Source organism: Chinchilla lanigera, unplaced genomic scaffold, assembly GCF_000276665.1.
Source record: "Chinchilla lanigera isolate Chin_1 unplaced genomic scaffold, ChiLan1.0 scaffold00013, whole genome shotgun sequence".
Classification (NCBI taxonomy): Eukaryota; Metazoa; Chordata; class Mammalia; order Rodentia; family Chinchillidae; genus Chinchilla; species Chinchilla lanigera.
In genome coordinates this window covers 31,527,308-31,541,741 of record NW_004955414.1, presented here as the reverse complement: position 1 = coordinate 31,541,741, position 14,434 = coordinate 31,527,308, and the positions used below count along the sequence as shown (strand labels likewise).

Sequence of the window (14,434 nt, the reverse complement as noted above, 5' to 3'; positions counted from 1 at the left end):
AAGGATACTGCAAAATTATTGTACGTAGTACAAGAGCCCTTGTCTAACGGTAGAGCAGAATATTAGAAGTTGTGTGCATAACTCTGCTGTGAGATACTACAGCTGCTGCTTGACATATGAAACAGTTACATCCAGGTAGACCCTTAATAAATTAAAAATGTCATTAATCAAAAAGCACGCTTAATAAGCATCATGGCTTAGCAAAACCATACACTATAGTCTAGCTTGTTGCCCTTTGTGATCACGTGGCTGACTGAGAGCTGCAACTCATTGCTGCTGCCCAACGTTTATTAATTTATTTTTGTTGTTGTTTTTTGAGACAGATCTCACTATGTAGCTCAGGGTGGCCCTGAATCCACTGCATAGCACAGGCTGGCCTTTGCGGTGATCCTAATGCCTCAGCCTCCTGAGTGCTGGCATTACAGGCGTGCACCACCACGCCTGGCTCCAACATCTTGGTAGAGGATTGTACAGCATTATCACTGGTCCAGGAAAGAATGAAAATTCAAATTCAAAGTGGGGCTTCTACTGACTACGTATTACTTTTGTACCATTGTAAAGTTTAAAAATTGTAAGTTGAATCATTGTCAGTTGGAGACATACCTAATTACACATAGAACAAAAATAAGCCTGCTAATTACTAGACATTTCTTACAAATATTTACAAATATTGTTAATCTTGGTAGAAAGAAATAGATTTGCTTTTCCAAGTATAGGCACAAAAATGAAAGCAGGATGAGAAAGTTCACATTTTAAGTGTCAGATTTGTCAATTGAAAATAGAAAAATAGTATTTCTAATAACTGTACAGAAGAAATTTATGAAACAGAAATATATTTAAAATGGGAACAAGCCTGCAAAATTGTGAGAGTTGGTACTTGAACTGGCTAAAATAAAATTGTAGCAAAAATAAAAACAATAAAAACAAGACCCTGTACATATTCTCCCCTGGTCAGATCAATATGCCTTATTCCAGGAAGGTGGGTTAACATTTTGTTTTTTGTTCCTCTATTTGGAGAAAATCACAAAATTATTGAAACTCTGGGTTAAAGACTAAAAAATAAAACAATTTTATCTTATTACCTATTTTACATACATACATATAGTTTTATTGCTATCAAAGTAATTATTTGATTTTGATGAAAACTTTGAGTATATCTTGTATTTAAAGAGTTTTCCAGTGCTGATGATTACAGTGTGTTTTACTTCCTGCCACCCTGGAAGTTCTTGCAATTTTCTCCATCATAATTTCTAGATAGATAATGTATACTCATAAGAAAATACTAGTGATATAATTAAATCTCTTACTGACTTTGCAAAATTATTTCTTAAACATTGATGGGTAAAAATGACATTCTGAAAAACAATTTTAAAATGAGAATAGGAACAAAAAATTTTAATCTCATTATAGTTTAGAATATATAAGATTTTGCATTACTGTTGACTTTGGAAACCAAAGCAGTTTTACAGATTTCTCCCGGTTGTATATTAAACATGAGCCACAAGGATAGGGTAATAGAAGTCTAATGGTGATTTCAGCACTCTTTTTAGCTAATAAACTAACATTAAGTACTATAATCTTGCTGGATTGGGAGAGTTTCCTTATTCTTTATGTTTAAGTATAATGATTTTAATATGAATTATAACACTTATGTAAATAACCAACTTATATTTAAAGATTTTTTAACTGAATGAAGTCAAATACATGATATATTTTATACTTTATTTTAATTTAGGAGAAAACTGAAACTTCATAGTGATATGCATTCAGTTTCAATAATAATATTTAACAAAGATAAATGCCTACAAATTGGAAGGATATATAATGATCTTTTGTTGCATTTTTTATATTAAAAATTTAATTTAAAAAATATGACTGTTTCAGTGTGTTCAGTGAGTTTTCCTAACTAGATATTTGCTTAGTTTGTGTCAATCTATGTAATGTTACATATTGTACTTCTTGTGTATATGTTCCTCTCTGTTTTAAAAGTATCTTTTCCTTTTTTACTTATATAGAAGGCATCAGAAGTAAATTTAGAAAATAACTCCATCTGGGCAATAGAAATACCACGTTTCTATTATTCATTAGGTTATATTTATTTCCTTAATAAAAGTAGGAGACACCATGGACAATAACCAAAATTAGAATTTATTTGGTATTTGTGGATACCACATACAGTTACTAAGCTATAGGCAGAAGATAAATGCTTCATGAAGAAGGCTTATTACTAGGATTTATTTTGAGTAAATAAAAGTGCACAAGTGAATATTTGGAAAATTAAGCATTTTTAAAAAAACATTTGGCATGGTACCTGGCTTAATAAATAATATGAAAAAACAATTAAACATTAAACACCATGATTTTTAAAGATTTTTTATAATATAGTCCCATGGTTATCATGCATAACTTTTACTATTCATTTAACACATTTTACAATATAATGTCAGATGCTGTTATTAAAATATTGTTTTACAAGGTCATGTTTTATCATTGTATTTTCTTAAAATGGTGATGCAGTAGTTAATGTGATCGTCAGTTTTGTAGGCAGCTAACACCTGGCTCACTGAGGCTAACACTTTCACACCAACAAGTAAAACTCGGTAGGATAGATTGTCTGATGCACAGATCTTGTGCTGTAGTTACAGTGTTAAGAAGTCCTTGTTATTATGAATGTGCATTATGAGTATATTGTACACAGTCCTGGTATGCAAATGTGTAGCATTCAGAGAAGTGAAATAATTCTGTGTTATTATTATCTTTGTAAATTACATCTTAAGAGTTTTTGAGGACTTTATGATGGCAGTTTTCTATAGTCACAGTCATACAGTATGTGCAGCACAAAGTGTTTTCTTTCACTATTAACAATAACTGAGCCAATGAAAATGCTTTTTAAATATACACCCGGCAAGCAGTTATCTGGCTCTTCCTTCTTACTATCCACAAACCATCTTTTATCATCTTTTAAGACAGCATACGAAACAGCTTTGTAAACATCTGCTTTTCATTGTTAATTGTTATGAAAACTGGGGATTTAAATGCTTCTTTGGAATCCTCCTAATCCTATCAAGAAGAGCAATTTGTATATGTTTATCTTTTCTTCTTTAGATTGTTCTTTTATATTTAAAAAATATACATATACTGTATTGCATTTAAAAAATTACTTTAGGGTGATAGTATTTTTTACTTTGTATCAATTAGTTGAAGCTATTAGTAACTAAGCTATAGTCTACATCTAGGATGCAGGGAAAATATAGACTTTAATATAATATGTCTTTCAGAATAATTTTCAGAGTTATCTAGGACATATTCCATATTGAAATGGGAAATATAGAAAATATAAGGAAAAGATATTTGGTAGCCAGGGACAGATTAATTTAGAGCTCCAAATCTCCTGCCATAATTGTTCTTTGGGAAATATGCTTTATTTTCATAGGCATTTTCTGTTGCGATAATTGAGCCATTAATGTCAACAGAATATCTAAGTGATATACTAAGAAGACTTTGCAATAATACAGTGTGACATCCTGCTAAATGCAAAGGATCTGTCGCAATAATTACTTTAAAATATTAAAATTCTGGTCTAGTTGTTCTGAATTTTAATGTAAAAGCAAACTCACCTATCTCTTGAGAACAGAAAGAGCATCCAGAATTTAATGAAGTAATAAGTAATAACCAATAATTTTTGTTACCTATAAATAGACTTGAGTAACAGGAGTAAGAAATATTAAGAGGAGCAGTTGATTGTTAATAAAAACTTCTTTTTTCAGAATGTACTCATTTAAAAACATTTTATAACCTTTATTAAATGCTACCTTATTGTGCAATTAGAATGTATTGTCATTTTTATCTTTAAAAGACTTGAACTTTATTAGTTTCTAAACTGGCAGAAATTGGAATCTCAATATTCACTATTTATATCTGCTTTTTAGTTTTTGCTTTTCAAACTTGGAGTGATGTAGAACTAGGCCTTATCACTGCATACAAAATTAATTGAAATAACATATTGTTGCAGTTTCTATGACAACCATATCATGATGCTGAGGTTCTTAAAAATTTATAAACTATAATCTGTATTATGCTAATTCTAGTGAACATATTTCATACTTATTTGCTTAATATTCATTTTAGTACTAAACTTCGTCAACTTTGAAAGTAAGTGGATAACATATTGTATACAATTAAAGGAGGTTTTTTATATTGAGTCCTTGATTTTAAATATTTTCCTCTGAAAATAGAGAATTTTGGGCGAATATGTACTTTTCATTTATTATTTTCTTAAGCAAACATGAATGAGTTTGAGGATGATCATTGTTGCAGATTCTCAATATTGTCTTCCTTTCCTCTCCCGATTTGAAAGATCATGGATTCAAACCTAATGCAAAAGATGCTGATAAAAACTTAAAATTCAATAACATTTAATGAGTTATTTAAGTAATAGCAAATACCCAGATACTTGGGAACACTTTATTTATTTTTTAGCTTTCATCTGTTTGATTTTAGGAAGTAAATACCTCCATCTTACATGAACAATTATGATACATGTTCAAGATATAAAATTTAGCAAGTTATAGAATAATTTTGCATAAAAATTATATTAAACATTTTGATTTGGAATATAGCGTGAGGTTTCTTTTAGGTATGATTTAAAAGTAAAATATGTTTTGGAATTGATTTGTAACTATAGTCTTCTTAAATAAAGCTTTTTTGAGATTATAACATTTGATGTCAGAAAAAATACTTTTGAAAATGTATAAATTTGTTGATTAATACAAATAAGTGGAGTAATTGAAATATTATATGCCAGATGCAGTAAAGTAATAATTGTGTGGAATTATCAAATACTAAACATAATGCTTCTGCTGACATAGTTAATAAAATTCAATTTTCAGTATATATGCAATAAATTTTAATTAATATTTATTATATCATAAAAGGTACAGAATATAAATTATGAGTTAGCATACTTTTAAACATTTGCTTCGTACACATCAGGTACTAAGTACACATTTAAGTGTGAATAATCATCTTAAACACATTTGTGATGTTTTAAAAAAACAACAAAAATCCTGTTTTTTGAAATTTAAAAATAGCAATTGTGATTTGATATTTTTAAGTGACACATTTTAAAATTAGAGAATTTAATCAAATTCATTTTTAAAGCACAATGCTAGCACATGAGAATATATAAAACATAAAATTATTGAAATAAATTATCAAACTCCTAAGCACTAGTAATATTGGTAAATTTTTTTTTATTGCCTGATATGTATTGGTGAGCAGTTTTACACTATTCTTCTGTGCGTGTGCTTTTTTTGGCTTATCTTTTACTAGGTATTGCAATAGATCTAATACTGAGTTATCAAATGTTTCCAGTGTGGTTCAGATGTAGAATGAATGCAGTGGTAGTCATTTTAGTGAATGGCAAACCTCATGTTTGGAAGAGGTAAGTGCTTCTTTAGCCAGAGAGAAGCGCATATGAAGCAATATGAATACTTTAGTAATATCAGAAGAATGTTATCATGAGGGGGTACTTTGCATTTTAGTGAATAAAATTTACTTCTGTGGTTGCGTTGTTCTCTGATCCCGCATCATAATTTTCCTTTCAATGCTTTTTACATTCATATTTTTCTGTGTAATTATCTAGATCACTTTTAAATTAGGACAAAAACTCACAGTTCTATTTAACAGTATAAGAGAAACATTTGGATAACTGATAAAAATTTTTGTTTTCATCTGGACAATTCAGTGGAATTAGTTTTGGCAGCCTTAAACAATTGAAAAAAACCATTGCTTTAGTAAATTTGTTTTTTCGGATAACATTTCAAAAATGTTACATATGGTATTTTAAAAAAATATACCTGATAAGTATGTTTTCTTTTTTAATATTGGTAGAGGTTTACAGTGTGTTCCTACCACACTATGGTGGTTTTATTTCATGGTATTTTGCCATTAATATTCTATTTATATTAAAGTGGAGCATATAGGCTGAATAATGACGTCTATGTTGTTAGAATTTTTCTTTTAAAATTATGGAATTGGTCTCTGATTGCACATGTGATATGTGTTCCAGTTTTATAGTTACTGTATTTCTCTTTAAATAATGTTTCTACCTAGGCTTAGTTTCTGCCAGTTATATTAGGCTTCAATGTATATTTCTTCCATTTAAGGTAGAATGAACTGCCAGGATTATGTATGGCAAAGCCAAGCTCTTTCGAGTTAAGGCTCTGGGGACTTCATACAAGTCTAATGTTCTTCCAGGAGGTTGGCTCACCCCACTGCGACTAAGAAATGAGATGATTTGAGGGCTATTACATACTTTAGGTTTTCATAGTGGATTAGAATAGCATTACTTAGCACAGGTGTTTCTATAATTGGGATTCCCTGGGAAAATTCAAAACTGTATTCAATAACACTAGGCTTTCCACATGAGTGGAAGAGTGGTCCAAGGATAATTCGCTAGGCTGTGGCACAAAACTCGGAAATGGGTTCTGGCTTAGGGGGCCTGTTGCTTCTCTTCTTTGAAGACATTCCCTGCTGTCCATTAGTGTTACATTGCTGTTGTTCTATTTTTAAAATTCAGTTTATTTAAGTATTTATTTATTGCTGACTAAAATACCCAAAGGCCTAAGTGGGAGTAAGCTGGAACAGATTTATGCTTTCATATAATACAAACTAGTTTCCAAGTATTGCTTTTCCTAAATAAATCGAATTCTTCCTCTTCTTTTATAAAACATTACGTTTAAACAGTATCTCTGTACCCAAACAGCAGGAAAAATGACCCTGGTACCCGCTGGGCACAGTTGCCTGAGGAGAGCTCTGGTTGGACTTTATGGATGACAATGTCGTTGAAGGCAATGTCCTGGAACAACAAAGAACAATCACAATACGTTGTTCCAAGAGCAAGCTAGGGCAGTCTTAAGCCTGGTGTCCTTACAACACAAAACAAAAACACACTGTAGGAAGAACAGTGAACAAAAAAGGGCTATCACAGAGGTAGCAATGGGAAAATGAAAATAGGTGATATAAATAACAACAGTCATTACTGTTTATCTAACCCATTGTTGGATGCTCAGAAGGGCTGATTCTCTGGAGAAATGGGTGAGTAGAGAGCTAAGTACCCAGCCTGAGCAGCAGAACGTCCCTCTCCTGAAGACAGTTTTCATTTCGGAGACCTCTGTTTTCGACCTTGGGTCTAGCTGCACCCCTGAGGCCCTTTTGTCTGCCTCCTGTCCTGAATGTGGAGAGCAAGTGGGAAATGACTCCCAGGGCGTTCGGATTCTGTGCTGAGCCAAAGTCACTGCAAAAGGCCAGTGGATCCTTGGCTAAGACCAGGACGGATGCTACATCTCTTCAAAGGCTGCTGGACCCTCCGCCACTGCCCGGGAATTAATGCTTGAAATTTCTGATCTGCAGTCCCTGCCTGGGAGCTGCAGACTCTTTGACCCGAGCTTTGTACTCTGCTGGGAGAATGCGCCTTCGCTCCACTCCCAGTACGGGTTTCAGCTAGTGGGTGGCTTAGCCCTCACTCCTCTCCGCCGGGTCTCGGAGGGCAAGTCTTGCCTCGCTCGGCTGCCGGGACTCCAGAGCGTGCTCCCTTTTGCTTCCCTTTTAAGCAGTCCCAGGAGGTCGCAGAGGCTGTGCAGCGGGCGGGAGACTAGTAGGTCTTCCACCGAGCTCGCAGTCTTACGCACGACCTCAAGGTGGCGACTTAGGTACGTAAACAAAGCGCAGCCAAAGCGGACGGCCGGCACCCTAGCGGTACATCCACGTATCCTAGTTTCCCCGCTGCTCTCCAGAGGGCTGAATCGATTGTTAAAGGGACCCCAGTTTAGATGAAGAGTTCGGCCAGAGTGTCAGAAGCGTGTGTGCATGTGTGCGTGCGTGCCTGTGTGTGTGTGCGTGTGCGCGCGTGTGTCCGTGTCCGTGTCCGTGTCCGTGCGGGCGCCGAAGAAGTAGAAAGTGGTGATGTGGTGGAAGCTCTTGACCGAACCCTTCTGGGGCGCCGCGAGCCTCCCTTGCATCACCTGAGTGAGTCCTCAGGCCCAGCGACCTGACGGGCTGGGCGTTGAGAACACCCTGCAGCCCGAGATGTCTCGAACAGTGAGCAACTGGCAGAAGGACAGCGGGTCTGGTCGCTGCCGGCAGCAGTAGATTTGCTAATCTCGTTTCAGTGACACGATCTATGCGTGGACAGACCTGGAAAATAAAGCCCTCCGCTGCGCTGCTGCCCTTCTCCCGGTGCATGCCCGCTGACCCGAGTGGTAGCGGTAGCTGGGGGTGGGGAAGAAAGAAATACAGACATCGAAAGAATAAGCGTGCGACAGTCATACAATCTTACCTCCTGGACGAAAGGACACGGTTCCTAGAACTGAGATTTCCACAGCCAGTCTGCATCCCAGCTGTTTCTCCCGTAGGCGCTTTCCTGCCTGACACCGCCTTCTAACTTGGACCCGACTGGAACTGTCCCCCCTCCTTTTTCCTCTTATTTTTTTTCCCCCTTTCCAGACATTCCCTAAACTCGACCTAGGGCAAATCCAGAAGTCGGTACAGTACAGAGCTTCCATTCAATCGTGGGTGGGTGGGTGGGGGGAATCCCGTTTACAGTTTCTCTTAGGCAGATGGAAGAAGTAGCTGGTGACGGGACTTTGGAGGGGTGCATAGGAATGGCATGGGATGTTGTTGGTGGCAGGGAAGCAGGATTTCTCTTAGGTCTCCGGGCTTCAGGTAAGGTTCTCAGATTCCAGTTGCCCTCCCGCAGAGCTGCAGTGGCGGGTGAGAGTGGAGGGCGCTCCTCCCGTGATCAGAAGGGAGTGGAGGAGGGTGGAGTGGGGGAGAAATGGACCCTGGACAGGCTTCACGGACACACATTGTCTTGATTGGTGTTTGTGCCTGCTCGGTGCTGCTGCCTTGGGGAGCTTTTGAACAAGGTGATATGCGCCAAGCTTTTCTCTCCTTCTTCCCTCCCCCCTTCTAGATGTGTTTAGAAAGAAGTCAATACCCTTCTAAAATAAGTTAAAAATCTTTTTCCGTTTGGGGTTAAATAAATGAAACTTTATTTGACCGGAGAGTTTACCCAGAGACTCAGCGACATCTCTGGTCTTTGGCCTTATTCTAATTCCATGGTGGTAATTACCCTTCGTTTCTTTAAGTGCAATAGATTTATTGCCTTAGAGACTATGCACAGTTTGATTGAATTATTCATTTTTTTCTTTGGTGTAGACTGCATCTGGGGACTCTGATGTGACGTGTAGATTTTTTTTTTTTTCAGGAACAAAGGGAATGTGGAAATGAAAGAGAGAGGGAGAGAGAGGCTGGCAGATGTAATGAGCCGCGGTGAAGGTGTACGCAGACTGGCACTCCCACTCCTCCCTTCTGCTCTCACTGCAGCCCTGGGTAACTCGCAGGCTAACACAAACAGCTTTTCTCCCGCAGCCTGCCCTCTGTCACTGTAAGTACACCAGCCTTCTCTTATCAGCATGCAGATTCCAGCCACGCACTCCCCCAGCCTCGGCTTTGCACCTTAGACAGCAGAACCACGTTTGAAAATTAACTTTCCTAAGCTAGGAAAGGCATGCCTATAAAACTTATTTTTGATGTATCTTTATTTTTCTCTGAAAAAAAAAAAGTTCATGCATTTTTTAAAACCACTTTTCCCCACCTCCTTTGTGGCAGTGCTCTGCTGCTGCTGTCACTGCGGTCGCGGTCTTCCCAACAGGCTGACTGGGACAGTCAAAGGAAATTTAATGTTATTCTCCATCCACTTAAAGTCGAAGGACGATGCCTTTTCCTTTTGTGGAATGACATATTAAAGAACGCAGAGCACTGTTCACAATTTGGTTTTTGCTTTTGCTTTTGAAACATAAGTTCCGACCCCTTTGAGGCAGAGTCCCAAGGGCACTGGTATTTGGGTGTTCAGGTTCTTCAGTTACTCCAGACTGAAGTGAAATGCATTGCGCTGCCGGATTGTTGCTGTGTTTGTTACCCCGTTTAAGGAAACCAATTGAGAAAACTTTTGTCCGTGGTATAATTAAAGTTTTCAACTTCTTCTCTTTTGGCTTTTATACTCTCTCACTTGTTCTTCGTTTCAGTAAAAGTTCTCTTTTTTGTTGTTTTGGAGTGAATGTCATTTGTGTTTGTCCTATTTACACAGTACCTGGTTCTGAAGCCCTTCCTGAAAGAAGTTATCGACCTTATGATGAAGTTACGTAGGTCTGAATTATGTGCCTGGCTGGTGTAGGAGACTTTCAAAGCGGGGATTCGAGGTTTTAACGGCCGTTATGATTTTTTGCGTAGGTGTTTTAATATTAACTTCTCGAGCAGAATTAATTGCGGTTGCCCGTCCCAAGTTCAGGGGATCTCTCTCCAGGAACCTCACACGCGTTTCCTTTGCGAGTTCGCGCCTCTTCTCTGAAGGTGCGAGGCCAAACTTAGCAAAGCCGAGTAGCCTTTGGTGTTTGCGGTGCGCAGGGACACCCGGACCTCGAAGAGGCGGCGACGACCTGCGAAAGGTAAGTCGGCCCCACCCTCTCGCCCCTCCTTCCTTCCCTGGCGCCCAGGAGTTCAGTGCCCCGGGCCCTTTTTCCGCGGGAGTCTCTGATCCCCGGGGAAGTGAGGCTGTGTGCTCCAGTCTGGGTATCCTGTGCCTCTTCCGGACTTCAGGAGCCCGCAGACCGGTGCGGACCAGGGGCTATCCTAGCGCTTCAGCGGGCTGCGGCGCTCTCCTCCTGGCCCACTTCTCGGTACAGCCTGCGCCCGAGGCTTGAGGAAACCCTCAGCCAGCACTCCCGCCCCCAGAGCCACGTGTCACCCCGTGCACAGCTTGAAGTGCAGCACTGAGGCCCCAAACTTTTGTTTCCTTTCTTTTAGAGATCAGTGTTGCGACCTGCTCCGGGTTCCGCCATAACAAGCGACTTCGATATTAGTTTATTAGTTAAAATCTAAAGAGAGTTCTTGCTACTCCTTTTCAGAAAGTCCGTCGTGGCCGATATTAGGGTCTTGATCAACAGAGATGTTGATCATGTCTCCTTTTTCTTCTTGCCTCCCGCCAGCGGCCTGCATCTTGTTGGTAGGGTCAGTCTCGCCTCCCGGAGTCCTGGGTACCCTGTGATTTTTAAGAGAGTGACGCTGTGGTCTTTGGGAAACCGAACCTGTTTGCAACTGGAAAGACCCAGTCTTACCCTAGTGTTTCAGTCGCTGATGTTGCACCACTTTCGAGGCTCTTCCCTCAGGAATCAGGCTTGGGAACCTAACCTACCCCCTCTTCTCTCTGCGGGCTTTTAGGAAAGGTCTTTTGATTTTAGCGTCTTTGGGCTTTGGAGAGGTTTTTTGGCCTCTGTGGTTGAGTTCCAGGACTGGCGACCAGAGAGTGTGAGGTTCAGGAACTGAGAGCTGGGCCCGGTCGGGCCACGTTCGTGAGCACCCGCCTGTGCGCAAACACACACACACACAGACACACACATACACACACGAAGGGATACTATTTAGGCTAGAAACACAGGTCTGAGCTGCCCCTAGGGCCTCAGAGGTCAAGGGGCGGCCCCACCATTGTGGCAGCTGGCCTGTGAGGTACCAGGGAGTCCTGCTTGCCTTCTCTAGGTTGTGGAGGCAGACTGTCCAGCCCTGAAAATCGAAGCAGGCGATTAGGACACATTTCTTGTCAGGGACTCTGTTCTCCTCTGAACCAACAGTCATCAAGTCAGTTTTACTCAAAATCCCTAAACTTCTAATCCTCAAGCACCATGTGTCCCATTGGGACAGAAACATCTGGCTATTTCTTCCGCCCCACTGATCCTAGGTTCTCCTCATCACCCTTGTTTCTGTCTTTTTCTTTCTCTTGTCTGGAATTCCTAAGGAAGCAGGCATAGGGTATACATTAAGACGCTAATATATGATTGACATTTCAGTGTCTCCCGCTTCTTTGCTTGCTTACTCTCTCCACAACAAAGATGAGACTTTCTCGCTTTTATCCTTTGTCACTTAATCTGTGGGAGATCTTCCTTATGTTAGCAGTGTTAGTTTGCCTGAACATTTTCTGGGTTTCAAGTCGCCATTCCTGACCTCTTTTTCCTGGTCTAAATCTCCTTTCACAAAGTCTGTTTTATGAGGTGTCTCCAGGTGGCTATCTCATATCAGCTTCACCATAACAGAGGTCTTCAGAAATCTCTGCAGGTTATGCTAGTTACGTCAGAACTTCTCTCCTAGTTTTTAATTTTGATGCAGTTTTGACTCTCCACTGACCTCAGTTTCTCCAGTCTAATGGATTTCTTTGGGCCTAGGTTAAAGCAGGCCAGCCTCCACCCTTTGCACATAGCCTGTGATTAGCTAATGCTGTTCTCAAAGCTAATTTTCTCACCTCTTATTTTGCATCTTAATTACTTGACAACACCATTATTCTCTCCGTTCCTGGTTCTCCAACTTTTTTTTTCTCCCCAAGGAGATAAATTTCCAGGTCTTTGCTCCTTTAGGCCATTTTACACCCTTCAAATCTTTAATCTATCCTACACATTAATCAAAGGGAATCTTTAATTTGTGTAGGTTTTTTGGGGGGAGTTATTAACATAGTTTTCTACATCTGACTTGTGCAGTTTTACGTACTATCCTAGGTGACTTGAAACTCTTCATCTTCTACTACCACTAAATTACCCCTTTTCCTTTGCATATGTAAAGTAATACAATGTATTATCTACTTGATTCCATGCAACACAGACTTATCCATATAACAAATATGGAACTATTTTATGTATTGGCATAAAGGTATAAATTTTTTATTGGTAGTTTATGTCTTTTTACTTATAAAAATTTAATTCATAAACTCCATAATCCATATGGCCTCCAGAACACTGCCACCTACATAAGTTAGGAGTCTTCTATGTCATTCCTTTTCCTTTTTTTTCCTGTAAATTTTTCCCCCTCCATGTTTTAAAATGTTTCTTTTCTCCCATTTACTGAGATTCTACTGTGTTTTCATGATCTTTGCTGCCTCCATCTCTTTTTCTTCTCTCTTCACCACTGCTCTAATTCTCTTCATTTTTAAAATTGTTCATCCTTGCACCCCTTTCTTCGCTTTTCCTGGTCTGCTTCCCCCTCTGGCTTCTCCCGTGGACTCACTTGTGGGCCTGCTGTGTGTCTCAGTACTTCCTAACGCTCAGCCCAAGCCTCCTTCTGTCACTTAACTTTTCCAAAGCGAAGCTACCACTCCTGCATTTTCCTCTCCCATCTGACTTCCTCAGTTCCAGCGTGCTTCTTTTTTCCTCCCCACTTGGCTACCTTTCTACCCTGCTTCAGTTTGCCTTCCGCTAGACTCCTCCTCCCAGAAGCCTCAGCCCTAATAGCGCTCTCTGCAGCCTGCCTCGCCTCCACCTAATACTTGTCGCTAGTTCCCTCTGACCCAGAGTCTCCTTCTTTGTCCCCTTCAAGTTCTCTTGTAGTAGTCACTTTACTCTCCGTCCAGACGCTCTCTCTCATCCCACCTCCGGTCTCGCGGGTCTCTCTGCCCTCCTCTCCGCGGCTCTCTCTTGCCTCTGCCTCCCTCCCTCCCCTCCTTCTTCCCCCAGCCCTCCCCCTCCCTCCCAGCTTCCCCGCCCGGCTCGCTGCTCCCTCGCCTCGCCTCTTGTCTCATCTTGCCTGAGTTGTCTGGGAGGGGAGCCCTGCCTCCTCTCCCTCGCTCAGATCAATGCCCTGGCCACTCACTTTCTGATGTTGCACGACGGGAAATGCTTTGAATACTTACGACATGGCCGCTCACACTGATTGCCAAGATTGACAGCACTAACCATCGCCTTCACTTGTTTCGGGGGGGAAGCCCCTAGTCACCCCGCTCCGCGCGCACCTCCTGGCACCCCCGCGGTAAACTTCAGCGGCTCCGCGCTGCCCCCGCCCGCAGCGGGACACCCCCGCAGACTTGAGTTAACGGGGTGCGGGGCCGCGGCGCTGGGGGGTTCTGCTCCCGTGCTCCCCGGGCTGTGCTAATTGACCTAGCATCGACTCCCCTTCCTTTATTTTTTTTTTATTTGTATGTTTCCCTTTTTCTTTAATGCCATTTACTCCCGCGGCGCAGCGCACAAGGAGCCCTCCCGTGCGGTACCATCCTGGAGTCCGCCCAGGTAACCGGGACGGAGCGAGCGATAGAGAGCGAGGGAGGCAGAGCGAGAGCTCGCGGCCCGAGTGTGAGCTACCTGTTGGGGAGTCGGAGGGGGCCGGGGACGCGAGCCCAGGGCCGGGCCCCAGCGCCGGCCCCCAGCGCCGTCCACTCCCGCCCTTCCGGGCAGCTCCAGGATTAGTTTCTCGGAGCTCGGACCGCGGGGCCGGGGGAGGAAGAGAGCCGAGAGCGGAGCCCGAGAGGGCGCGGGCCGCCGGGAGCCGAGGCCGCCCGGCCGGGGCGGGCTCTGCACCGGGCTGGGGAGGGGAGCGGGAGGAGGAGCGGGAGGAGGACGCT

The 14,434-nt window shown here is 41.2% G+C and overlaps 2 protein-coding genes across 6 annotated transcripts in view; one reads left to right on the top strand and one right to left on the bottom strand.

The window, feature by feature from the left end:
* The first annotated feature begins 9,268 nt into the window (after positions 1 to 9,268).
* Sox6 (SRY (sex determining region Y)-box 6) overlaps positions 9,269 to 14,434 on the top strand; it is a 566,848-nt gene continuing 561,682 nt past the window's right edge. For 3 of the 5 annotated variants that reach the window (XM_013511918.1, XM_013511927.1, XM_013511917.1), the window contains exon 1: positions 9,269 to 9,448. The gene's annotated coding sequence lies outside the window, so the exon portion shown is untranslated. Of the gene's footprint in view, positions 9,449 to 13,565; positions 14,103 to 14,434 lie in introns of those variants that run through there. The other 2 variants (XM_013511924.1, XM_013511919.1) reach the window with 1 other exon arrangement.
* The window catches only part of LOC106147999 (translation initiation factor IF-2-like), a gene marked incomplete in the record, with an annotated part of 3,894 nt that continues 413 nt past the window's right edge, over positions 10,954 to 14,434 (bottom strand). The window contains 2 exon segments of the mRNA XM_013511744.1: positions 10,954 to 11,101; positions 14,084 to 14,434. Of these exon segments, the coding sequence (XP_013367198.1) occupies positions 10,954 to 11,101; positions 14,084 to 14,434 (499 nt within the window).